At 50.5% G+C, this 24486-nt stretch overlaps 1 protein-coding gene and 1 long non-coding RNA gene across 2 annotated transcripts in view; both read left to right on the forward strand.

The window, feature by feature from the left end:
* EXOSC7 (exosome component 7) overlaps positions 1-15879 on the forward strand; it is a 29402-nt gene extending 13523 nt beyond the window's left edge. The window contains exons 4-8 of the mRNA XM_039837515.1: positions 1759-1924; positions 7943-8013; positions 11310-11433; positions 12496-12651; positions 15658-15879. Coding sequence (XP_039693449.1) covers positions 1759-1924; positions 7943-8013; positions 11310-11433; positions 12496-12651; positions 15658-15762 — 622 coding nt within the window. The 3' untranslated portion in view covers positions 15763-15879. The remainder of the gene's footprint in view (positions 1-1758; positions 1925-7942; positions 8014-11309; positions 11434-12495; positions 12652-15657) is intronic.
* A 1136-nt stretch (positions 15880-17015) lies between these two features.
* LOC120582255 (uncharacterized) lies at positions 17016-18661 on the forward strand. The gene is made up of 2 exons (XR_005647521.1): positions 17016-17344; positions 18350-18661. It is a non-coding gene; the product is annotated as an uncharacterized LOC120582255 (long non-coding RNA).
* Positions 18662-24486: the final 5825 nt, after the last annotated feature.

Below are 24486 nucleotides of genomic sequence, written 5' to 3' on the forward strand. Positions count from 1 at the left end.
ATGCGTCATCCTCCAGTAATTAGTCACACCCGGGAGGATGCGAGCCACTATAAGCCGGTAAAGGTTAACATTTTAACCATAAGCATCTCGGACTGGACGTGTCTACACAAAGATCTATATAGAAGTGTTTTTAGACACTTAAAAGATGGAACTTATAATTGATTGCTTAGTGTTTAAATTGGGAACAGATTGTGTTTTCCTGGATGTGCAAAATAAGCTTGGTCCCTGGTGACTTGATTATTTCACCATAAATGAGCTTTTTTTCAATGGCTCAGTGCCTGAGTCCGGCAGAGGGAAGGAAGGACCGACGAGGTTGCTATGGTGGTAATGAAGTTTTTCTTGGGGACTTAAGATTGGGATTCTGCTGGCTCATAGTAGTAAGGGAAGACTACGTGGTTAGAGAAGCATTATACAACAATACACTCTGATTGTTTTAGGATTCATTTTTACACCTATGTTAGAATAGACTAGACAAAAATGAATTTAAATATATTAGGTGAGATTTCTTTTAGTGTTATACAAATAAGGTGAGCACAGCCTTGGGCCTTCATACAGGTTTTGCTTTGCCTGGAACACCCCCTGCCCCACCTGCCTGTGACCTGACCAACTTCCCCTCATCTTCAGTTTTGAGGTCTCCCAGAACTCTCAACACTGATTGAGATCTTCCCTGATCTCCCAGTTCTGCTGTTTGCTCCCTCCCTATCCTGAAACTGACCCCCACTTCCCTGGAATTGCTGACTTAGGGTCTGCATCCGGCTTGCATAATCTCCAGGTCTCCAGTGACTGGCATAGGGTGGGCACCTTCCACTTGGGTGAGTGGATGGACAGATGGGCTGGGGAACAGAAAGCTTCAATATGTGATTTTTAGAGTCCATGCTGAGACGATTGGTTTCTTACCTTTCTGGGCCTTATTCATTACAGTCAAATGATTCCTGGAATGTTTACTTATCTCATTAAGAGTTTGTTTTTGTTAAGCCCAAACCCTCAAAAATTTCCTGTTAAGCACTCAAGTAGTACTTAGACTGGCAAACATTGATCCTCTTCATTGTTTGAGGTAATTGGGCATGAGATTCAAGAGGCCAAAATAAAAAAGATTTTCTCTCGAAAAATAGCAAATAAAGTAAAAGAGATAACCTAACATTTAATCAGCCAGCAGTCTCTCTTCTCTCCAGCTTCATTTCCCTGCTTTCTGGCACGGTGATAATCTGGAGTTTATGACGTGGCTCTGCATGCTGTCGGACGTGTCTTCTAAGTCACTCCAGCAAGGTTACTGTACTCAACATTGCAACTTGTATTTGGAGAGTGTCCTCATGCATTCAGAAGCCGTGAAAACTAGGGCTGCTGTATATAAAGGGACCCCTCTGTAAGCCATCTTGTTGGATTCTCGGGGCTTCCCGGCTCCATGGGCCCACAGAGGAGAGTATCTCCTGAGCTCCCAGATGAGAGAGTTGATTATCACTGGCTGAAGTTCACTTTACCATTCCTCTCTTGTTTCTCTTCAGATAAAGATGGCTGCTTTTAGAAGTCAAGGGGGACTGCCAATTACACACATGACAGATCCAGGGCATGGTGCCAGCCTGGCTCATCGTGTGTCTGGAGGCTGGAAAAGTGGCAGATGCTAGCCTTTCCTCATTTCAGTGACTTTCCTTCTAGCGCTGGCTTTTCCGGCCTTCCACAGGGCACCTGGAAAAAAGCATTTCACCTTTGCTCTTTGCATTTGAAAAGACTCACCGGCTTTGCTATTGCCCTTCCATGTAGTTCAGCCAATGCCACCCCTGAATTTGAAGGTCGAGGCGGTGATGACCTTGGCACAGAGATTGCCAACACCCTGTACCGGATATTCAACAACAAGAGCAGCGTGGACCTGAAGTCACTCTGTATCAGTCCCCGGGAGCACTGCTGGATCCTCTATGTGGACGTGCTGGTGAGTGTCACGTTGCCGTACCGGCCACGCTCTTTGTCTGCTGGGGACCGCTTGGCCTACTTTCCTCTCAGTGCTTTTTTTTCTCTTCAAGTAGATACTTTCGACTTCCAGGGTGAGATTACTTGGGGAAAAAATCAGTCTCTTGTAATAATAGTTTTTTAAAAAATTAAATACAGCATATGTGTAGTAGCGTATATATAATAACATTCTACAGTAAAGTGACAAACGTATCACGGTAGCACCTAAAATTATCCACAGAGGTTGTCAGGGAAGAAAACCAAGAGATGCTCTCTAGATGGTGCCAGACAGGGTTGTGTGCAGAATTTAGACAAGCGTCCATATTCTTCTGTATGGAACGGCGATGAACTCTTTACATGAATTTTCATTTAACCCTTACAGATAGATGTTTTGCAAGTGAATACTGTGATTTCCCCCACGAATAAGTGAGAGAACTAACACACAGAGGGGTGAAGTGAGTAGCCCAGGAGCTCTCAGTTTGAGAGTAGCGGTATTGGGCCTCACAGCCAGGTATTGGGCCAAAAAGTGTCAGTGTCTGTCCTTGACCTCCCTGAAAAGCACCCTGTAGCCCGCCTACTTTGAGTCCCTCGTTTCCCAGGTCGGGACCCTGAGGCCCTGCCTCCTCCCCCTGCCCCTGCGGGAGCCTCCCTAGCCTGGCCCTTTCCCTCCTGCTGTCTCCCCGCCCAGATGCTCCTCTGCCTGGTTTTTGGCACTTGGCGGTAACTTCTCTTACAGCTTTAATTAGTTTTGCCAGTTGCTTATTCACATACAGGCTCTTGTTTGGTCTCTTTTATTCCTTTTCATTAAATTTTGTGAACCTTGAAGTCAGTGACTACGTCTTCCACCCAGAGTGAGGACACAGGCTAAGCCATTGACCAGACAGATTCTTTTCTGACTCTAAGGATAGAGCGGATCCTATGGACCAATAGTGGCTTCACGAGGAGCAGCCTGGCTGTTTCTAAACGTTGGCCCTGCATGAAACAGTGTAGCCTTTCTGGATACTGTCGAATTAATTAGACAGTGGATGGAACATAGCTAAAGGATAACAGTGGTTACTGTTGTCCAGCAGGTGAGGGCTGTTTTGAATGCTGACACTAATAGGCGAGAACAATGAAATCACAAGCCCAATTGCTTTTTCTAATCTCCAGTGAGCAGGATGTGCCTTGGAGTGTGATTCCTACCAAGCAGGTAATTTGCAGGCCCTGGTTTTGAGGAGGCGGGAACCAGCGGCCTGCAGTCCTTACCAGTGAGAGAGAGGCAGACGTCATAGCTGCCAGGGAGGTGCCGCCCCTCACTGTGACCCCTGAAGGCCCACGCTGTGTCTGAAGGACGCTATAGCCACCCCTTTCCCCCTAAACAGCTAGAGATGTGACTGTCATGGTGCTTGGCGTTTGTCCTCTGGTGACCCTGCTCTGTGGCTCCTCAGTGTCTGTGCACTCGTGTGGTTGTGTAGGAGGCCGGCCTGGTACTGGGGCCTGACGCACTTTTCATTCAGTCAGGAGGCCTATTCTCTCAGTGAAGGCTTTTGGGGAACTGGCAGGTGTAAGGACATCTCAGCTTAGAACCAGCACCCTTCTGCTGTGAGCAGGGGATATGTGGTAAGCAACGTGTCTCCGGGGGTGCACGGTGTCACTGTCCCCTGCCGACCTTTTTAAGACTCCTCAGATTCGGATTTCTTCTCTAACATATTTTTTAAGGTTTTATTTATTTTGGAAGACGACATGAGCTTTTGAAATGTCATCAGGAAAGTTTTTAATAAATTTAGAAAAGCATTTTTAAAAATTATATTATTAATGCGATAGGTCAGTTTGTGTCACTCACATAATTTATATCTGTAGAGGAGTTTCTCTTCCATGAAAGCAAATGTCGACTTTCGGCCTTGATGGGAACGTGCTTTGTGCATGTGAAGTCGGGGATAGGCTTTTGTTTGGGTAGTAGGTTTTTATTCCACATCTAAAAATGTACTGAATATAAAAAAGAAAATAATATATATATGTAGATATATGTATGTATATGTATATGTATGTGTATGTGTGTGTGTGTGTGTGTGTATATACATTGTACATTGAGTCCATGTTTGAAGCAAGATGATGCCAATCCAGTCTTGTCACTGGGATTGCAAAAATGAAGTTCCTATGATTTATTTTACCAGTTTGTCAGGATAAGTGTGAGGCAGAGCCCATCTTTCTAACAAAACAAACACTCACTGGGCATGCCATGTTTTCACATTTTTACTACAGGCACATTTACTTGAAATCTGTCACAGTCAGATTATCCTCCTATCTCCAGTATTGTTTTTTTCCCCAGTTGGGTAAATTTTTGAGAGTAGAAATTTAACTTCGCAGAGACTTTACTCTTCATACTTTTTTAATGGCAAGTGGGATATCTGTTAGGACTTTGTCACCCTGACATTGTACCGGCCACCTTTGGTGGGGAGAGCGGTCACAGTGCGGCCTTGTGATGGCCCCGGGAGTGGTGACGAGGACCAGCACAGGGTCCGTGGCATTGGGCGTGGAAAGGAAAGAGCAGTCATCTGAGCCTCTGGCTGCGGGCTGCGTGTGGTGCCAGAGGCGCTGAGCCTGGTGTCTGAGAATAGTGGCGGGGTGAGGAGGAGCAGGCTTTTGGGGCAGACATGTTTTATTCTTGATGGGCTCCACTTCCTACAAGTAAGTTTGGGGGCTTTGCCTTATGAAAGGGTTCCTGGTCCCAATTCCAACGAGTGTACATGGGGTTTCCCCCACACTGACAGATAGTTCTCAGACACCAGCAGCATTTCTGAGAATTCAACTCAGTTGACACTGTCCACCCAGAGGTAGCATCGTGTGCCACAGGTTAAGGGTTCAGTCTGCAAGACTGTCTCTCCCCTCAGCTGTCACCTGTGCTTCTGACTGACTGGCCACACATCAGAGATTCTCATGACCTCTGCCAAGAGTTTAGTTAATTTGCTAGAGCGGCACACAGGACTCAGAGAAGCATGTTACTTCCTAGATCACTGGTTTATTATAAAAGCCTATAACTCAGGAACAGCCAGATGGAAGAGACGCATAGGGCGAGCTCTGTGGGAAGGGGCGTCGAGCTTCCAGGCTCGGAGCAGGTCACTCTCCCTGCACCTCCATGTGGTCACCAACCCAGAAGCTCTCCAGACCTATCCATTGAGGGTTTATGGAGGCTTCATGGCATAGGTGGGATGGATTAAATCATTGGCCACTGGTGACTGATTCAACCTCCAGCTCCTCTATTCTCCCTTTAAGTCAGGAAGTAGGATCGAAATTTTCCAACCCTATAATCACATGATTGGCTCTTCAGGTAAGCAGATCCCTCTCATCACTTAGGAAATTCTAGGTGTTTTAGGAGCTCTGTGCCAGAAACTGGTCCAAAACCAAATATGTATTTCTTATTATAAATCACAGTATTTCACCTTATGAAAAGAAATCCCTCCCCCACCAGAAGGCTAACAGAATAAGCTGTGCCGTTCCCCTAAAAGAACCATTCTAGGGTTTGTGCATCCGACAGGGAGAGGTGCGTTTGTGACCAAACCTGTCTTCTCCTTCAGTTCTGCTCCCCCCCCACCCCCGCCTCTGTGACGAGGCGGGGCTCTCTCCCTGGAGAGAGCAGACACCCCCAGGCTACTCCGCATCCCCAGTCCAGTCTCCCTATAACACCAGATGTCCTGCATGTCAGCCTCGCCCCAGCTCATCTGAGCTTGTTCTCGCAGCCCAGCAGGGCTGCTTTGGGTCTCGTATCCCCCTCTCCCTCTCCCTCCCCCTGCTTCTTGGCTATACCGCTGTGCTCAGCAGGAAGATGCTTGCTGGGTGGGGCCTGCTTGGCAGCGGGAGAGGAAGGTAAAGTCTGTGAGCACCTGGTATATGCTGGGGACGGGAAGGAGGCACTTGGATTTAAACCTCACGGCCACCCCATAAAGTATGACCGCTTTAGTGACGGGGAAACCGAAGCTCAGAGGAGAGCAAAGGGCAGAGAAGAAGAGTGTCAGACCTGCATGCCCGACCGGGGTCCCCCCGTTGTGCAGAGCTCTGTGAGGTGCTGGGTGGGCAGACCAGGGGCCCGGAGCAGGCTCTCCCTTGTACCCTGCGGCAGAAGGCAGGCCGATGGGCGCCTGCCCTTCAGGGGCCCCTCGACAAATAGCTGGCGTGTCAAAAATCAGCGATTGTGTCTGGCCTTAGTGGAACACAGTGCGGGACCGTAGAGGGAGCCCTGCACTGGGAGTCGGGCCGCTGTGCGGCAGGTGAGAGGGCTTCGGTGTCCTCACCTGTCAAGTGAACGTCGGGCAAAGCGCTCTCCAGGGTCCTCACCAGTTTAGAGGCCCTGCAAGTGCTAGGACAGATGTCGGCATTTATCTAGCACTTCCTTTGTGTGAAGCAGATGTAGCAGGGTGGTCTTCAGCCCTGGCTGATCCTCAGGACCACCTAGGGACTGGAGCCAAGCTCGCATTCCGGGCCCCGCCCCACATTCTTCCTGCGTTCCCGGGAGTCTGTGGGAGTCTGCTGCGCAGCCGGGGTTAGGAACCACGCTGTCGGCAGTGAGGATGGAGAACACAGCAGCGTCCTCAGTCGGTGAGGGCAATGGGAAAATGAAAGAGCAAGTCAGTATTTATTTGAAAACACTTAGCTAACTTAGAAATAAATGTCTGTTGTTTATAAACTATAAAAACAGAACAATACACGTAGCTAACACCAGCTCTGTGCTAAACACACTTCTAAGGGCTTTGCAAATACTGACCCATCAACCTTTATAACGACTCCATGAGACAGCTGTGATTTTTACCCTCCACAAGGCACAGAGAGGTTTAGGACCACCCAGGGGCACGCAGCTAACTGGTAAAGACGAGTCAAATGCAGACGGGCTGACTAGGGAGTCTCACTGGAACTCTTTGCTGTGCAGCAGCCAAATCTGAACCAGAGTAGGGCAGCGCCAGTCCAGCTGCTAGAAGAACGAGCTGCAGTCACGAAGCCAGGTGGTCATGTTGGCTCGGGGAGCATATGAGGTTTGCTCAGAGAGCTTAAAAGTGGAATTGGAGATTTGCACTGGGCGTGAATGAAGTGTGTGAATGAGACAGGCCAGGTGTAACTGTTGACTGTTCCCTGAGTTTGGAAGGCGTAGGGCCTGCCTGTCTTTAGATAATCTCCATGGCAGCTCTTCTGCTGGACCCTGAGGGTAGAGGGATGCACAAGCCCCACAGCGTCCAGCCCGCAGGAGCTCACAGTTCAGATGAAGAGGAGACGTACGTGAAGCAGAAACACGTGGAAATACACTTTTCTTTCTATGCAGGACTTCCTCTCTCTTCTTCCTTGTTGTAGCCCAGTTGGCTTTATTCCATAGATTCAGGCCAAGGCTTCTCTAAAATGAGGACAGAAGGTTGTGTCACCCTCCATTTAATAATGTGCTCCAACCTTCCCTGGTGAATGAGCACACATAAGTGTAGGCAGCACTTTTGCTCATAGGAAAAACTTGTATGAAAGACCTTAATTCTTATGCTTAATGTAAAACACGGACTGTGTGCGTTGGTAATGACATGCAGTCGGTAACCACACTGATCAGCGTGAATCTGGTAGCGGCCGCAGCATCAGTGGCCACCAGGTTTTGCTTGTTTGGAGGCTGGGCGTGTATTAGCCAGACGAGAGTAACACTGCGTTTGCAGCTGGGAGCCATCTGGAGCAAAACGGGGCAATCACTTCCTCCTTCAGTGCAGGCGCAGCTGGTTGGGCTGCCCATTAGAGGAGGTGCACTGCGAGCCAAGGCCTCTGAGAGGTGGCACCACAGCCAGGGCCACGTGTGACCTCGCGTGCGTGGCCCATGTAAGCACAGCCATGACAAGGCCATGTTTGCAGTTAGGGTGGACACACTGTGTCAGTGAGCCAGGAGAGCAGCCACACGTCCTCATCTTCATTTTGTAAACACTTGGTCAGTGTCCTTTAGTTGGGATAATGCTTAAGTAAGACGTGACGCTTGCTTTTTCTTCCCTCCTCACTCTGCCTCCCTTAGCTGCTGGAATGTGGCGGAAATTTGTTCGATGCCATCTCCATTGCTGTAAAGGCTGCTCTCTTCAATACAAGGTAAGTCTTCCTGGAAATGGTCCTGGGGGCCCACAAACAACCTGAGTAGACCTCGTGATGGAACATGGAGGAAATTTCTGCAGAAGCTCATAGGTGAAGATAACAAGGGATTCGAGCATTGAAAATGGGGGTATTTAATGTTAAGCTCCAGAAAACAGATTTCATAAGTTAGAACTAAATATATGTATATATTTTTGTATTTATTTTTTGTATCGTTATTTTCATAAGTAAATATATACCATGTAGAAAAATACTAGAAAACTACAGAGTAGCAAAAAGAGTAAAAACCAACCACTGCAGAAACCAACAACTGTCCAGATACTGTTCCTGGCTGAAGCTCCTGGGGGCCGGGGTTGTGCCCGTTGTGTCCGCTGTATCCCAGCCCCATGAGCGGTGCCTGGCACACGGCAGGTGCTCACAGAGCCCCCGGCCGGATGCACGCATGTTCTGTGAGCAGGGTCGCAACCTGCTCTTTGATTTACGAGCCGGAAATGCTTATGCCTCTGTGGTTCAGCTTCCCAGACAGGCCGCATAGCAGGGACGTGGCTCTAAGTGCTTTTCGAGTTGACATTTCCTCTGACTGATTCTACAGCAACACCCCTTCCCCGGCCCTCCGCCTCATGCACCGGGTTCTTTGAGGAAAGTTTGCAGTATTTGAAAGTAAACGTGTAGGTGGGGTGTTCATTCCACGAGAGCTTGCATCGGGGTGCTGGGGGGCCTGGCGTATTAGGGAGTGAGGAGTGGACAGGTCTAGGGAAGCAGCCGAAGGAGCTAACTGGGTGAGTGAGCAGAGAAACCCAAGGAATGCCCCTCACAGCGCTGTGAGAAGTTGGTGACAACTCCATGTCCACACGTGGGGGGGTGAAACCTACACGGCGACGTCTTGTATAGAAGGTTGTTACTGTGGAAACCAGCCACCAAGTGCAGGCCCCTGGTTTTTGTTTTGTTGTATTTTACTTTTGGGTCTGGAAATATATATATCACAAAATGGTCATTGTGATTATTTTCCATATTATGAGCAATTTAACATTTATTTGTATTTTAGAGTTTTTCTGTGGTGAATTTAGACTACTTCCATAATTTGAATCAAAACAAAAGCAAAGTTAAATAAATTTAGGTCAGAAAGTACAAGATCGAATAGTTGCTGATAATGAAAGCTGTAGAGTCCCCACCCCTTGCTGTGCCACTAGACTCTTGGCTGAGATAGTCGAGGGGTGGGCCTGGCACTTGTGGCCGGCCACCAACCGCCAGCAGCAGCAGCCTGGGCTTGGGCTCTACTGGAGAAGAAAGGAAGTTGCCATCTGTTACCTCAAGCCTCAGAACGTACTCCTTGTCTGCCAGCTGGTTTCCATGGGCACCAGGGCAAAAAGAGAGTGGAACCAGATGAGGCCGTTTGGCTGTGGGAGACGTGTTGGGCAAACTGTACAACAGGATGGCAAAACCCAGCTGCTCAGGTTGCGGGGGACACTGCCATGGGCATAGCCGTAGCTCATCCCCAGAATAAGAACAGCCCTGCAAGCAGCGAGGTCGGGGGACTCTACGAGGCATTGGGTGCCCTCGGTAAATGGAGAGACCTTTTGTACAGTCAGAGCCCTTTAGAAGGGGAGAGGGCATTCTCTGGACAGTGTTCTCTAGCTCTTCTACCAAACCACGTTGTGGCCAAAGGTGTGTGTGTGTGTGTGTGTGTGTGTGTGCGTGCATATGTGTGTGCGTGCATGCGTGTGTGCATGTACATTTATTTTTTAAGATTCCTAAATTCAAACTGGTTACCTGATTTGTTCAAATCGGATATTACTTAGTGCCTGTACCCTGGTGGCCCCTGGCATGGAGACTTCAGCTGGGGCGGCAGACCCTCGCAGTTCTCCTTGGTCCTCGTGGGCATTCTCTGTCTCAAACTCGTCTGTCTGGGTGTGGGCTCGTGTAGGGATGGCCGCAGGGCTGTATTGCGGGGGGCTTTCATTAGCAGAACAGGTAGAAGCACCAACAGTATTTCTGTTACAGACGGCCTCTTCCTTCCTGGCTCCTCACCCCCAGACCAGGGTTGGACTGACTTCATTTTCCAGCACCCAGCTCAAGAAACGGGGCATTGCCAGCCCCCCAAAAGCCCTCCCACCCTGTACCCCATGCAGTCACCGTATCCACTGAGGATAACCACTGTCCTAAAACAGTAGAGTGGTTTTGTACTCGTTATAAATGGAATCACACAGTGTTTCTCTTGTGTCTTCCCCATTTACTGAACAGGAGGTTGGAGACGTCTGTATTGTGGTTTATAGTCACAGTTTGCTTTTTGTTGTATGCTGTTCCATTGTGTGAATGTGCCACAGTTTATTTATCCCGTCTGCTGTCGACAGGTATCTGGGTAGTTTCCGGTAGGAACTATTGCAAATGGTGCTGGACATCAGCATTTTGGTACATGTCTTTTGGTGTATACCCATTTCTGCTGGATGGGGTGACACTTCTGGGTATGGCTGTGTTTAGTTTTAGTAGATACTGCAACAGTTTTCCAAAGTGCTTTTATCAGACGATACTCCCAGCAGCAGAGTGTAAGAGTTCTGGGTAGTTCCACATCTTTGCCAACCCTTGTTTTTTTAATATTAGCCATTCTGGTGAGTATGTCACATTGTAGATTTAATTTGCATTTCATTGCTGAATATTTAAGCTGATTACCTTTCTGTGTGTTTATTGGCTACACGAATAGCCTCTTTTATAAAGTCCTTGTTCTCATTTTTCTGTTGGGCCATCTGTGTTTTACTTATGTTTAGTAGGAATCCTTTATGTCATATGTCGGTTTATACACACGCGCACGCACACGCACACACATTTCCTCCACTCTGGATCATCTTTTAGTTTCTAAATGTCTTTTGGTGAACAAAGTTTATCATCTTAATATAATGTGTGTGTGTGTCTCAATTACAATATAATTGAATCTATAATTTTTTCCCTTTATGATAAATACTTTGTGTCCTGTTCATGAAATCTTTGTCTAGTCTATGCTCATGAAGATGTTCTTAATTTTTCTTCTGAAAGCTTTATTGTTTTATCTTTCACCTTTACATCTGCAGTCCATTTGGCATGGAGTTTTGTGTGAGGTAGGGATCAGGATTCATTGTGCGTATCAGATTGGCCAAACGTCATTTTTTAAAAGACCTCCTTTCCTCACTGTACTGCGATGTCACCTCTGTGCTTTTGACAGGAACGAGAGGGATTCCGCAGGGATTCCCACTGCTGTTCTTAGTCACAAGAAAAAGAAATTATCTTTCAGTAAGTGGGAATTTTAATTGTGCTTCTGTTGCCAGGATACCAAGAGTTCGTGTTTTGGAAGATGAAGAGGGGTCGAAGGACATTGAGCTGTCTGATGACCCTTATGACTGCATCCGGCTAAGTGTGGAGAATGTCCCCTGCATCGTCACCCTGTGCAAGGTGTGAGCTTGCATCTGATGGTTTTTGTCTTCCCTGTTGGTCTCTTTCACCCCAACCTGTTGAGGTTACTTGATAGGTTGAAAAGTTATAGTCCCACAAACTGTATAGAAAAAAGTAGCTTTAACCCAAATCCAATAGTTTGATTTTATTAGCAATCACTACTGTGGGCAACTCTTTCTTTTCTTCTTGATTGAAAGAAATGATGGAGTCCCGGGAGCACACGGATGGGTTCATAATAACAGTAGCCAGTTTGTTAAACTCCTTCTATGTCCCGGGCATCTCACCGAAACGCCGTGTAGGTGTGTTCCCTTTCATTCCTTCAGCCCCGTGGGGTCTCGGCTGGCTGCGCAGTAATAGAGTAGCTAAACGGCAAACACTGTCTGCTCTCTGGGCCCCAGCGTCCACATCTTTGAAGCGAGGGGTTTGGAGCAGCTCCTGGGTGTCCCATAGGTCACGTGTGGTTTTCACATGAGCACAGAGGCCCGTGGAACCTAATGTCTGGCTCATGGTGATGGGTACCCGGCACTGCCTCAGGCCTGTCTGGGCCGAGATCATCTCTGATCCACGTAGGATTCATTATATAAAAATAAGACTGAATGGGTCAGGTTTATTTCCATGAAAATCACTTCATAAACCTAGGCATTGAGACTGACATAAAGCCACCTGCTTGACTCATTCCTGAGCATGTCCCTTAGCGTGGACCCTCTTGATTTCATCTTTGTCATCAGTGAAATATCCCTGTGGCCTCACATGTGAATTTCTCCCTGTGCCCCTCTGTTGAGAGCCTTTGGTGGCCTCTGACTGGGACGCTCTCTGAATTATAGTTCTAACTCCCTCACCCCCTATTCCATTTCATGCTCTGTTACACAGCTCACGGTGGCCTGCAAGAGAATGGTTGAACGTCGCTTCAGATATTTTCCACATGAGCAGCATCTAAAATTTGATCCTAAGTGGGCAGCGCAGGTTCTTGGCCGGTGTGGATGTTCCTTCCGGGAAGCTGTCAAGGATGGGGACCTGGGGTGTGTGTTACTCACGTGTGTGCTCTGCTGCTCTGCCTTGCAGATTGGCTACCGACATGTGGTGGATGCTACTCTTCAGGAGGAGGCTTGCTCCTTGGCCAGCCTGCTGGTGTCCGTGACCAGCAAGGGTGTGGTGACGTGCACGAGGAAAGTGGGGAAGGGCAGCCTCGACCCAGAGAGCGTCTTCGAGATGATGGAGGTGAGGCTCTGGTTCTGAGGCAGGTGCTGGGACCTGGCCGGGAGTGCCTGCTGCTGCTTGCCCCGTTGGTCACACTATCAGCATTCTCGCTCTCTACGCCTTTGACCCCAGACTTGGAGCGTGGAGAACATCTGGTGTCAGCTGGGTGGCTGCCAACTTAGCCAGGGGTGGCGGTGGGGGTCTCTGACTGGGAGGTGGGGGGCCTGCCAGTAACCGTTGCTTATCTCCTCCCTCTCTGGTCCCAAGTTTGCACATTTCAAAATGAGAGTGTTGGCCTGATAACAGAGAGTCGCTTATAACTCCAAAATCCCAAGATTTTGTGATTTGATTAGGGAATTGAGTTTCTGGCTGACTGCTTCCTGTCTCTGGAAGGGAATGAGCAAAGGTGGAGCCAGGGGACTGAAGGACGATGGGTCCCCCTTCTCCGTGGGTCTAGAAGTGTTTACGTGGAGTTAGCGGGCATGGTGGGGCACCCTCCTAACGGCCTGTGGCTCTGCGCTGATGTGGTAATGTATTTGTCTCCCTTGCTGGCCCGGAAGCCCCTCTGAGGCAGGGACCAGGTCTTGCTCACCTACACTGTCTTCCTAGACCTTCCTTCCCCTTTGAGACTGACCAACCGACCGACCGACCAACTGACTGAATTGCTAGGAGCAGTTAGCTGGACACAGGTGTTTCTGTTTCAGGTAACCACTGTACCACAGCACCTGCCCAGAAGTCACAGTAAGCAAGGTTGCCATCTAAACTCTTCCTTCATCCCTAAAAACAATGAGTTTTCACTGTGGACGCTCAGCACTTGGTGTCTCTTTTCTCTTTTAATCATCTTATTTGAAAGCAAACAATGAGCAGTGTATGTAGTGTCGAGGACCCAGGCACGGGCCTGGGAGACGTACTGCCCAGTGCATCCTGGCTCTGGACCACCGCTCCCCTGTTGGCAAAGTGGGATCTTAGCAGTGGTCACACCTGCCGCTGGGGCTGTCGTGAGGCGCTCGTGAGGGCACAGCGGTGAAGCGCGGGTCAGAGTTGGCTGCACCACAAGGTCTCGGTCCGAGTCAGCTCACTCTGCGCTCTGGTGAGCACCCTGAGCTCAGCATTGCCAGCCGTGTGTGGCAACAGTTGCTTTCTTGCAGTTTACCAATCTTGGCAAAATGGTGTATCTTTTTAAACAGAAGCGCTGAAAATGCTTTATAAGTTCTACCAAAGGGCTCTCTAGACAAGTGGCTCTCAGATGTTGTTTAGGAAGGAACCACCCGTCACCCAGGAGAATGCGATGAGAATGCCAGCACCTAAACAACAGCCCAAACAAGAAACGTCTTGGCTGGCCTTTACTGTGTGCTTGCTGTGTCGGACCCTGTGTCTCGCGCTTTAGATGTGCACTATTTCATCCTCTGCACTCCTGCGAGGCAGCTGTTGTTATCCTTATTTACAGACGAGGAAATTGAGGCAGGTAGAGGGTACGTAACCCGCCTACGGGTCCCCCAGCTCACGAACGCCGGTGCGAAGATTCAGGCCCTGCCATGCGCCTCCGGGGACCCCGTTCCCAGCCGCCGCCCTGTTGGGACCTTATGAACCAGGTCGGCCCTGGCTGCGTGGACGGGCGGCGGGACCAGCACTCAGTTCAGGAAGCTGCGCTCCATCCTCCCTGGGCTCGGGGAATGCGGTCTGCAGACGTGCTCAGGAGGACCGTAGCCCTGGGGCTTTGGCTCACCGTTACCTCCCACAAGGACGCAGCCACCCAGCCCTGCCCCTCACGGTGAAGCCTGAACCTCGGGTTGCGCCGGCTGCCACCCCCGCCCTCTGCTGTCTCTTTCCTGCAGGTTCAGACTCTCAGGTCCTGCTGTCTGTCTGTCTCCTCTCTCTCCGCCTTCATTTATTTGAATAATCAGTAACCCCTATTTGACCAACTTTGGTGTTTTTTCTTCCTCTGATGTGATAAAAATATTTCCAAAGTCACCTTGGACCTTGACCTTGGTGCTGTATTTCATAGGGTCGGTATTTCCAGCCTTTAGGCCAAGATCTTCTTTACATACAAGTTTTTGGTAACACTCCCTTGTCACAGTTCTTTACATACAAGTTTTTGGTAACACTCCCTTGTCACAGTTTGGGGCCTGGGGAGAAGGCCCACAGCTCTGGGGAGAGTACACCTGTAACTGGGAGGACTGGGGTGGGGTCTGGGCCTGTGTATCTTTCTCCCCAACATTGCTGAGAATGGAACCAGTGGCAGTTAAATTCAAACCGCTATGGAAACATGGAAGACTTGATGAGGTGGAGACCTGAAGTTGGTTCATTGTATTCTTAAAATGATTCACGAGCCTGGTGACAGCCAGCATAAATTTCATGAAGAAAGATTTTTATATATTAGGGGTTTTTTGAGGCGCCCCCTTCTGTCTGCTGTGTGAGGGCCAGTTAGGAATCTGGTTGTGTGACCGTGACGTGTCTTGAATCCAGCATGTCCTGCCTTTAGCATCTCTGCATGGCGGTAACACCGAAGACTCCATCAGGTGTTGACTTTGGTCCGATCCGAGAGTTCTCCTTAGAGATCTTCTGGCAAGTGGATTAGAAACTGCTTTTTAAGACGGGTCCTCAGCACCCTCTGTTTCTTCATCGGACTCGGGTGCGTGTGGTCTCCCTGTGCCTTCCCGCTGCAGTGCGGCGGCGCTCGGCCGCGGCCAGGCGCAGATTTCGTTGACAGTATCGCCGCTGTCGTAAGGGCAGCAGGAATGCTAAGCCCGGGCGGTGCTCGGCGGTCTCTGCGGCTTGCTGCCTGGGGTCACCATCTTTTTCCTTTTTTCTTTTCTTCCTTTCCTTTCCTTTCCTTTCCTTTCTTTTCTTCAGTATATAGGTTTCTCCATGACGTGTCGCGTTGGGTTCTGGGTTTTCCGTGTTTGGTTACGTGTAGAGCGGACGGCGCGTGCGGTATGGGAACGGCGAGCTGGCAGCAGGGAGGCCTTTCCCGGTCCGGGCTGCGAGCCTCACAGCCTGTGCTCCCTCCCCTTCTCCATCCTGCAGACTGGCAAGCGAGTGGGCAAGGTGCTGCACGCCTCCCTGCAGAGCGTCCTGCACAAGGAAGAGAGCCTGGGGCCCAAGAGACAGAGAGTCGGATTCCTGGGGTGAGCAGCACAGCAACCCCAGTGCAGGGGGCTGGCTTTCACCTTCCCCTTTAAGCCAGTTTGTATTTATTTTTTTTTAACTATTGTGTATGTGTGAAATTAAAGTCTGTTTTCTGGTCTGGTTCGGTGTGGCTGGAGTTGTTCAGCTGTAAGCCAGGTCGCCATTGGGTGGCCCCCCCAGAGAGGCCAGCCTCGGCTCCTCAGGTGCAGAGACCCGCCCCTGGGGGAGGGCTCTGGTCACAGGCCTCCCGATGTCGCCTCCCCAGGGTACTCGTCCGTCCCCTGCTGTGGGAGTTCAAAACGGCAGCAAACACACGAGAATAAGGACTTCCCAGAAAAATGGTTACAGGAAATGCTTATGATTTATATTTTGTGAATTTTTTTCCCCCTGTAGAGTTTTCAATATAAGAATGACCAAAAAAAAAAAAAAAAAGAAAAGATTCCTTCCTCTTGGGTACTTGGGTGCTTCAGGGGGAGGGAAAGGCGAGGCACTCCACCCCAGATCCACCCACGCCCAGGGCTCCTGCCTGGCTGTGAGCCTGCCATGTCCGGGGAAGCCCGGGTCTTGCTTCCTGCCCGCCAGAAGACCCAGGCCGAGCTCCCTGGGGTCAGCGGCTTAGCGGCCAGTTTGGTCCTCAGCCAACCTTTCTTATCATTCTTGTTTTGAAATTGTTTTGTGTTTCATAACCACTCCCTGGTGTTTTGTAAGGTTTTCTTGTTCTGTCAGCATTAAGAAGGCCGCTTTGGAGATGTTGTCATTCGATTACCCAGCCTGCCTTCGTGCTCTGGGGACAGAGGGAAGGCCATTCTCGATGGCCTCAGAAGGCTCTTCCTACAAGCCTGTATTCTACTCAGAGTGCCCTGTGTTGGAATTACATCCATTCTCGTGGGTCGAGCAGCCTGTTTTTCCCTGGGGATCTGATGCTCCCCAATCTGAAAGATCCCTGGGGAAGGAGCTGCTTCACGAGGAGAGGATCTCAGCCGGGGCATTTGCTCTCTGCATTCCAGTTAGAGAGGGCAAGGAGTTAGGAATTTATTGCCTAAAGGGAATATATATATATATATATATTAAAGGGAATATATAGAATATATATATATAATGTGAATATATATATATATATTCTATATATTCCAAAGGGAATTCTAAAGGGAATATATAGAATATATATATATATATATATACACACATATATATATGTGTGTGTGTGTGTGTATATATATACACATATATATATGTGTATATATACATAAATATATATAATGTGAGCCGAAGCCCCTGCAGCCTGGCTCCAGAGGTCCTGGCCTGGGCACCTCTTCCAGCATGGCCAGGTTCGTCCCTGTGGAGAGAAGCAGATGCCCAGACTCAGACTTGAGGCTGCTGCCCTGTTGAGAACACAGCCTGGGTTTTCATTATTTTTTTAATGGTTTTTCAGTGATTGTCCCTACAGACACCATGACCGGGCTCCCGACGATGCAGAACCGTGTTCCCCTTCCCCTGCTCCTCCTGGCTGGCTACCTGTGGCGGAATACTGAGGTGGTCAAGATGCAGCTAGAGTTCAAATAAAGTTTAGAAGCCTTCAGTCTTGGTGAGTAAGGACATCAGACAGATGAGACAGACAGGTGAGGCTTTGCCAGGCCAGCGGTTCACAGCTTCCCGAGTAGGCTGCGGGCTAAGCAGTTACGGTGAGAAAGGAAGGAGAGAAATAGATCAGCGTCTGTCTCCACCCCCCATACCGTTCCGTGGAGGCCACCCCTCCCTGTGAGAAGTGCACATGAGTGAAACAAAGCGCCAGATGAGCAAGGTCTCTCTAGCAGAGGTGTCTATTGGAAATGTCTGATGCTTGCAGCACTTAGAATAGGGAAGAAAACTGAAGGCAAAAACTTGGAAAGATACTGTCCTGGAGAATCCGCACTTCACCTGACAGGACCAGAGCTGTCTTTAGCGGCCGTTAAATAAACATCAGGGAGAACATTGAAGTTGGCCAAAAGGCGATTAAGAGCTTGGGGGTGGGGAGGGGAACGGTGGGCGAGGAAAGCATGCAATGTTACGGAATATCCAAATTAGTTTTATTGTATTTGGGATTCTTCGGTTCCCCAAATCATGTAACTTCAAGCTCCTAAAATACATGAATTTAGAATATTCACTAGTTTGCATCTTGCTCACTAAGGCAATGGTCTCACATTTAAACTGCCAGTGGAACATAAATCTGTGTTATTACAGACTTAGGAAATATTCTGGCAGTGCATATTAAAAGCCTTAAAAATGTCCATTCTCTTTGACCTAATTATTTCCACTTCTGAGAATGTAACCAAAATAAATAATTCAAGACAGAAGAGAAGTAAAAACACGAAGTATAAAGTTCATCCCAGTATTATTTCAACCCCCAAAGAATGGCCCCAGGATGAGTGCCACTCAGTGGGGAACATTTCAGTCAGGCCTTATGAGCTGGATACCCCCAGTGGCCGCCTCCACCCTCAGCCTCGAGCCAGCCGCAGCTGCGAGACAGGCTTCCGTCCACTTCCATGAGCAGCGGCTTCTAGAGCTTCCCGTACACCTCTCACTTTCTGCTCTTATGGTTCTCTGACACCAGGTCACGCTGGCAGGAGCCCACTTGGCAATGAAGTACATGCAGCCCAGAGTGCTGGGGACCTAACGCCTCCTGAGTCAGCCCGCAACCACCAGGGGCAGGAGCCAGTGGAGAAATGCTTCTCTGTTTGATCCGTAGGCAGACAGTTCTGAGAAGTGTTCAAGACACTTGTCAAAACGTGCTAGGGGGCCACACCTCAGTGCTCATGACTGTGGTCCACTCTTTTCCTTCCCTGTCTTACTCTCCCCAGTCTTCCCCCACCACACACACACACACTCCCTATGGGACCACCCCCCAAATAAACTACAAACACGAGTCCTTGTCTCGGGCTTCGCTTCTGGGGAGAAACCCAGACTAAGCAGTTGGTATTAGAAGTGGCCTTAGAAAGCAGCCCCTCGAAATGGGATTTGGGAACTGGGACAGTCATTGGCAGATAGCAACAGAGGCCCCGCGGTGATGGTAAGTGGGTTGGTGATAAGCCAGGACATCCTATAGCATCATCATTACCAAGACCGCCTGTGCTGGGTTGAGATCAGGTACAGGAAGAGGGAGAGTGAAGCCATGGGTTATGGGAATGCTCTACCATACGGGAGCACGGAGTCAGTGGTAATTACAAGAATTGTTGAGTTGGCTGACTTATTAACTGCTATGAAAAGCCTTTCAAAACAAGACGGCAGGCTCATCAGCCAACTCTCAACTTGTGGTATACTATAAAAACCACAAGGCTTTCACGGGAAGGTTTAAAGAGACTGATGTGCAGCTGCAGCGTGGAAAGTGCCGGCGTTCAGAGATTTGCTTGTGTGAGTGGCACAGCTGCAAAGCAGACTGAAGGTGCATCCTTGGCAGGTTTCCTTTGCCAAAGTCAGGGCTGTCATCAGGAAAGAAAGGGGACTCGGACCTGGGATACAGATGGGGTCTTGGTCTCTCACATTCCCCTGAAAGCTTTGGGCAGGCAGAAGAAGACCCACCCCCGAATTAAAGCAGGACAACCATTTCCTGAAGCACCGCTCAACATGCAAAGACCAGACCTGAGTCAGGTACCTCAAGAAATGATAACCAGTCAACCTCTGTTCCACGTTTGCTCATCTCCAGACCAAGGACCAGGGTCCAAGTATAACCCAGCTCGAGCAGGGAAATCCAGTCCCTGCGTGAGAACTGGATTACTCATCAAAATAATCGCAAGCCCTGGTTTGGCATGTACCAGGGGGACAGAGGTGGGAGTGGATCTTGAGGGCGCTGGACCCGGGCCACGGCTGGGGAGGGGTTCAATGTCCCGGGGAGGAGGTCCGAAGTCATTCCTAGTTCACTGCTGTGATAACACCCTGCAGTCGACCTGGCAATCACCCGCAGTCATCGAAGGGGAGATGCCACCCCTGAACAAACCGAAAAAGCAACAACTCTCCTTAGACCTGTAAGAAGCGAGGTCATAGGGTGAACCACTGCTCCCCAAATTGAAGAGACCAACAGGCAAATTCAGAGAATCGCAACTTACTGGAGCAGAAACCCACTGAAACCTCCGTGGAACCAGAACCGGGGGAGTCAGGAGCCTGAACTGTAACTGATGAATGCTGGAGGCACCGTGTGGACAGCTCCGGGAGTTAAAACTCCAAAGGTCCCACACTTCTGTGCGTTTTACCTCCAGGGGCTCGACCTGGTTCTCACAGTGCATTTCAGAGAAAAATCTTGTGCTTCTGACAGGAGGAGGGGAAAAGGAACCATTTTGAAATTCTCCAGAGCACCCTCTTCTTTTTAACAAGGCCTGCCCTCCAGAGGACCTGCAGCCAGAGCCAAGCCTGCTGGGGTTTCATCAGAACCTAACTGACCTGGAGAAAGGGACGTACCCCGCTCCAGCCACCCTGTCCCACCTAAGGGGGGCAGTCAGACTGAGAAGCCCACGTGAATTTCACAGGCCAGAGGCACAGGCTCAGTAAGAGACCGAGACCTCATCACAAGGCCACAGAACACAGGGAGAGAGGCGATGCTTGTTGAATGAATGACATTATCACACCGGCACGGCTTGGAAGGGAACAAATGACCTTCCTAATGAGGGTCATGGAGACCAAGGCTGGAGAGACCACCCGTGCAGTATTCTCGGAGATGCACGGCCTTTGAAGAGAGCGTGGAAAGTTCTCGGGCCACATTTCTGTTGACACCGGGCCAGTGGCGCTAAAAGGAAACATCTGTGCAGGGAAAACAGCGAGGGCGGAGGTGGAGGGCAGGGGGACACAGCTCTGCGTTGGGCCAGAAGTGTTCACGCTGTTAGGGCTGACAGGGTGGGGCGGCCAGAGCTCGTTTTCTGTAACTCAGCCTTCCAACAGCTTTGGAGGAAGAACAACAAAACAAAACAAAAAACAAACACAAACTTGAAAACTGAAGTGTGCCTTTTAGATCTCTCTCTTGATTTTTCTGCCTCTGGCTGTTACGCAGATAGATCGTTCTTCCTGTGGGGAAATTGGTATGGAAAGACTGGGCCCTGAGGCCCTGAGGGTAGTGTGTAAGTGCCTGGATGGTTCCTTGAGGATGGGTCATTCAGGAATATTCTCCTGGCTGAAGCCCTCCCCCACCACTTGCTGCCCTACTGGCTGGTAGAGGCCTCTTGGACACGTCTCACCACAGGGGGACTTCATAACAAGCTGAGCGGCTACTGATGGGAGCAGCTGCTTTGCAGAGTAACGAGCTGCTCGTCCCAGGAGGAGTTTAAGCAAGCACACAGTGACCTCCAACAGCGTCAATGGGAAGCGACATCCCCTATCGAGGGGTACTTATACCAGACAGCCTCTCCAACTGGCTTTTAACTCAGAGGCCGAGATATAGTGGGCCACTTGCGTTTTTTTGACGCCCACTGAAGCAATTAAAAAATGATGACATGCCAAAACAGGGTTACAAAAAATGGTGTTTTTCAAGTTTACATTTCATGAAATAGCACTTTGAACGCACGTGACTAGGACGCAGGGCGACATGCTGTTCGTAGGACAGGACTTCCTTTTACGGCACTCTGACGGTGCCACGGGCACTAGCGGTGGGCACAAGCATCCAGCGTGTGATGAGCTTGTCTCCCCGCAGGGCGGTCGCTGCTCCTCTGGCCGTGTAGATTCTCCGTGGGAGACAGACCAAGCCTAAACCTGCGGGGACCCCAACCCAAAAGAAACCTCCCCGACCGTGATTTCACATAAGTCATTTTACAGCACATGTGACTCCCGGTGCTCTGCGCAGTGCACACACACGTACACGCATGCACACACCTGTGAAACCTGCCGGGTGAAAAAGCCGAAGACCCGCTCACTGCTAATGGGAAGCTCCCCGAGGAGGCCTCCTTCCTGAGGTGCGGAGAGTTCGCCTGCCAGGTTCAGCAGGAGAGGGTGAAGGTGTGGTCCCACCTCACCCTCGCCCAGGGGGCTAATGTTGGACAGATGCTTAATGTCTCCGATCTGGGAGACATTACCGATGTTACCGACCTGGGCCCCCCAATCAACACTCACTCAGCAGCCGAAATGCTCTCCCCAAAGTGTGGAGATCACCGCCCTCCAGTGCCTCATTCTCCGTCGGCCTCCATGCCTCCAGGCTGTGTCCAGTCTTTGAACAAGGCTTGACTAGCCCCTCACGATCCGCCCCATCTATATCTCCAGCTTTATTTCTTCCCCACCCGCACCCCATCTGTGCTCAGGGCCTAGAACGTGCTGAGCCCTTTATGGCTGGGAGCACTATCCACGTTCCTTCCTCCCCTCACCTGGCCAGCCCTCTGTGTCCCTGCCTCAGCTCCGGGTGGTCCTTCCTTCCCCACCCTGTCCTGCTGCCCTGTGACATCTTGCTGCGGTCCTGGTGGCACAGTGGGTCCCTCATGTCGAACCCCCAGGGCCTCGCACAGGCTGAGGCCCAGTGTGGAGTGAATGAGAGGCAGATGGGGTGCTCACAGTTTCCGATGTGTCCTGACATGGCTCCCGTGTGGCTCCCGTGTGACGAGACATGGCACAGGGGGCCTGGTTTTCCGAATCACCATGGCAGAGCTTTTCCGGGCCCTGCTCCCCAGCGTACCGAGGGCAGGTGCCCAGCAGCCAGGCCCATCTTGGAAAACGCACGGTCTCTGGCTGCCTCACACTTGGGAAATAAATCCTTCCATTTCCCTGCTGCCCGAGAGCCAAGGTGAGCACGACCAGGAAGGAGGGGAGTTAAAACGAGAAAAAAAGGACAACGGTTTTGCCTCACACAACCCAGAGTTCCCGGAAGCAAGGGGCTCCCTGTTGGGCTGTATAATCCTCCGCCCCAAAACGTCTCACCGAGGACCCCGCTGCCCATGGAAAACCCTCTCCCGCTCGGAGACCATGAGCGATGGGGCCCAGGGCAAGGGCTCCCACCCCCATGCTGGGTGACTGCAGTGGCCCGGGCCAGCCCCACTGGGCTGCACACAGGTCCCTCCCTGGTCAGGTGGGGCAGGGCAAGGTCCCCAGAAGAAAAGCCCAAATTGCACAGCACGGTGCGTTTGGGGAACCATCTCAAGCTCACAGAACATCCGCGACTATGGTATAAAGACCCACCGAGTTCCTCCAGCCGTTCCAACGACATCGTTGAGAGCAGAGGGTCCAGTCCCGAATCACACGCTGCACGTGTCCCGTGTCCTCAGTGCGCTTCGGCCCGAAGCAGTTCCTCGGATAGGACCTGGGCAGTCGTGAAGCTCACTGGCCGTCGTTTTGGGTTCGTGGGATGCTTCACGGAAGGGATGCTACATTCTTCTCATGGCCGCCCATCAAGTGCACAGATGCTGCAGGCTTGACATTTGTCCCCTTATCGATGAGGCTTACTTTGGTCACTTGATTAAGGTGGCGTCTGCCAGGTTTCTCCACTGTGGGGTTACTCTTTCTCCTTGTGATGAGTAAGTATTTTGTGGGTGTGTAATTTGAGAGTATGAAAATACCCTGTTCCTCATGAGACTAGCAATGCATTCACTTATCCTCTTATTTATGAATACCTGTGTGTACTCACAGTGTCCTGTTGTACTGTTACCACCACATTTCGATGATCAAAATGTCCCTGGCCCCTGGACGCTCCTTCAAGCTGCCCGTGTGCCTTCCTCAAGCACTACCTTGCTTTCTGGCAAAACAACTTGTTCCAGGCTCATGTTTTACCTTCCCCGCCCCAGCCCTGGCATCAGCCGTTTCTCCGAGGTGCTCCGCTTCCCGTGGACGGAAGCCGTGTTTAGACGCCGGCGCTGGATGCAAGGTGGGCTGGAGGCTGGGGAGGGCTTGCTGCGCCAAGGCTCTCCCCGTGACCGCCGGGAACAGAAGCACACACCTCCAGCCCTGTCATCTTTCTGCGCGGAAGTTACGCACCGATAGCTCCCGTTTCAATCCTACACCACAGGTTTCATTCTAGAGTCGTCTCTTCGCATCTGCATCTTCCCTCTCTGACAGTGGGAAGCCTGGCTCCTGTTGTCTCTGACAGATATATTTATTCGATGGGTGTCCCCATGCGTAACCAGTGTCTGCCCTCTGCCACCACCCCCTTCCGTTCTTGCTGGGCTCCAACACTCCAGGCAGGGCCTCCACTCCCCTGGGATGCTCCCGAGAGGGGAGGCCTGGTGCGGGGTGTCAGGGCCCAGCAGGGGAGGGAGCACCCCATCTCTGACACTGCTCTGAGGCACGCTGGCTTACCCCTCCCCCACCGTGGTCACCTCCACTTCAGAGTGGGATGGTTGAGAACTATAAGGGGAAGAAAGGGGAGGATTCGCATCTATTTGTAACCAGAGATGCGTCACGTGTGTAGAGACAGAGCTACGAAATCGTCGTAACATTCTCAACCATCGGCCCCCCAAAGGCCACCCTAGTCACTGTTCTGGAGTCGCCCGGCTTGGGCTTATTAAACACTGGCGCTGTTCCTAGCGTCTCGGTGCTTGGGCAAGTCTCTGAACCTGAGCCTCAGTTTCCTCAGCTGTAAAAGGAGGAAACGACAGGGACCTTCCTCGTGCTGCTGGCGAGAGGCCTCTGTGAGGCAGAGGCCGGGAAGGGCATGTGTCTGCCCCACCAAGGAAGCTGCTCAGCAGACGTGAGCTACGATGACTACCACTACCACGTACTTTTCAGAATCCTAGAAAACAAAGGCCGTTTCAGAAGGCAGGGCCCGGATGCGGATGGCTTTCTTGGGAGGCA

The sequence above is a fragment of the Pteropus medius genome, unplaced genomic scaffold, assembly GCF_902729225.1.
Source record: "Pteropus medius unplaced genomic scaffold, Ma_sr-lr_union100, whole genome shotgun sequence".
NCBI lineage: Eukaryota > Metazoa > Chordata > Mammalia > Chiroptera > Pteropodidae > Pteropus > Pteropus medius.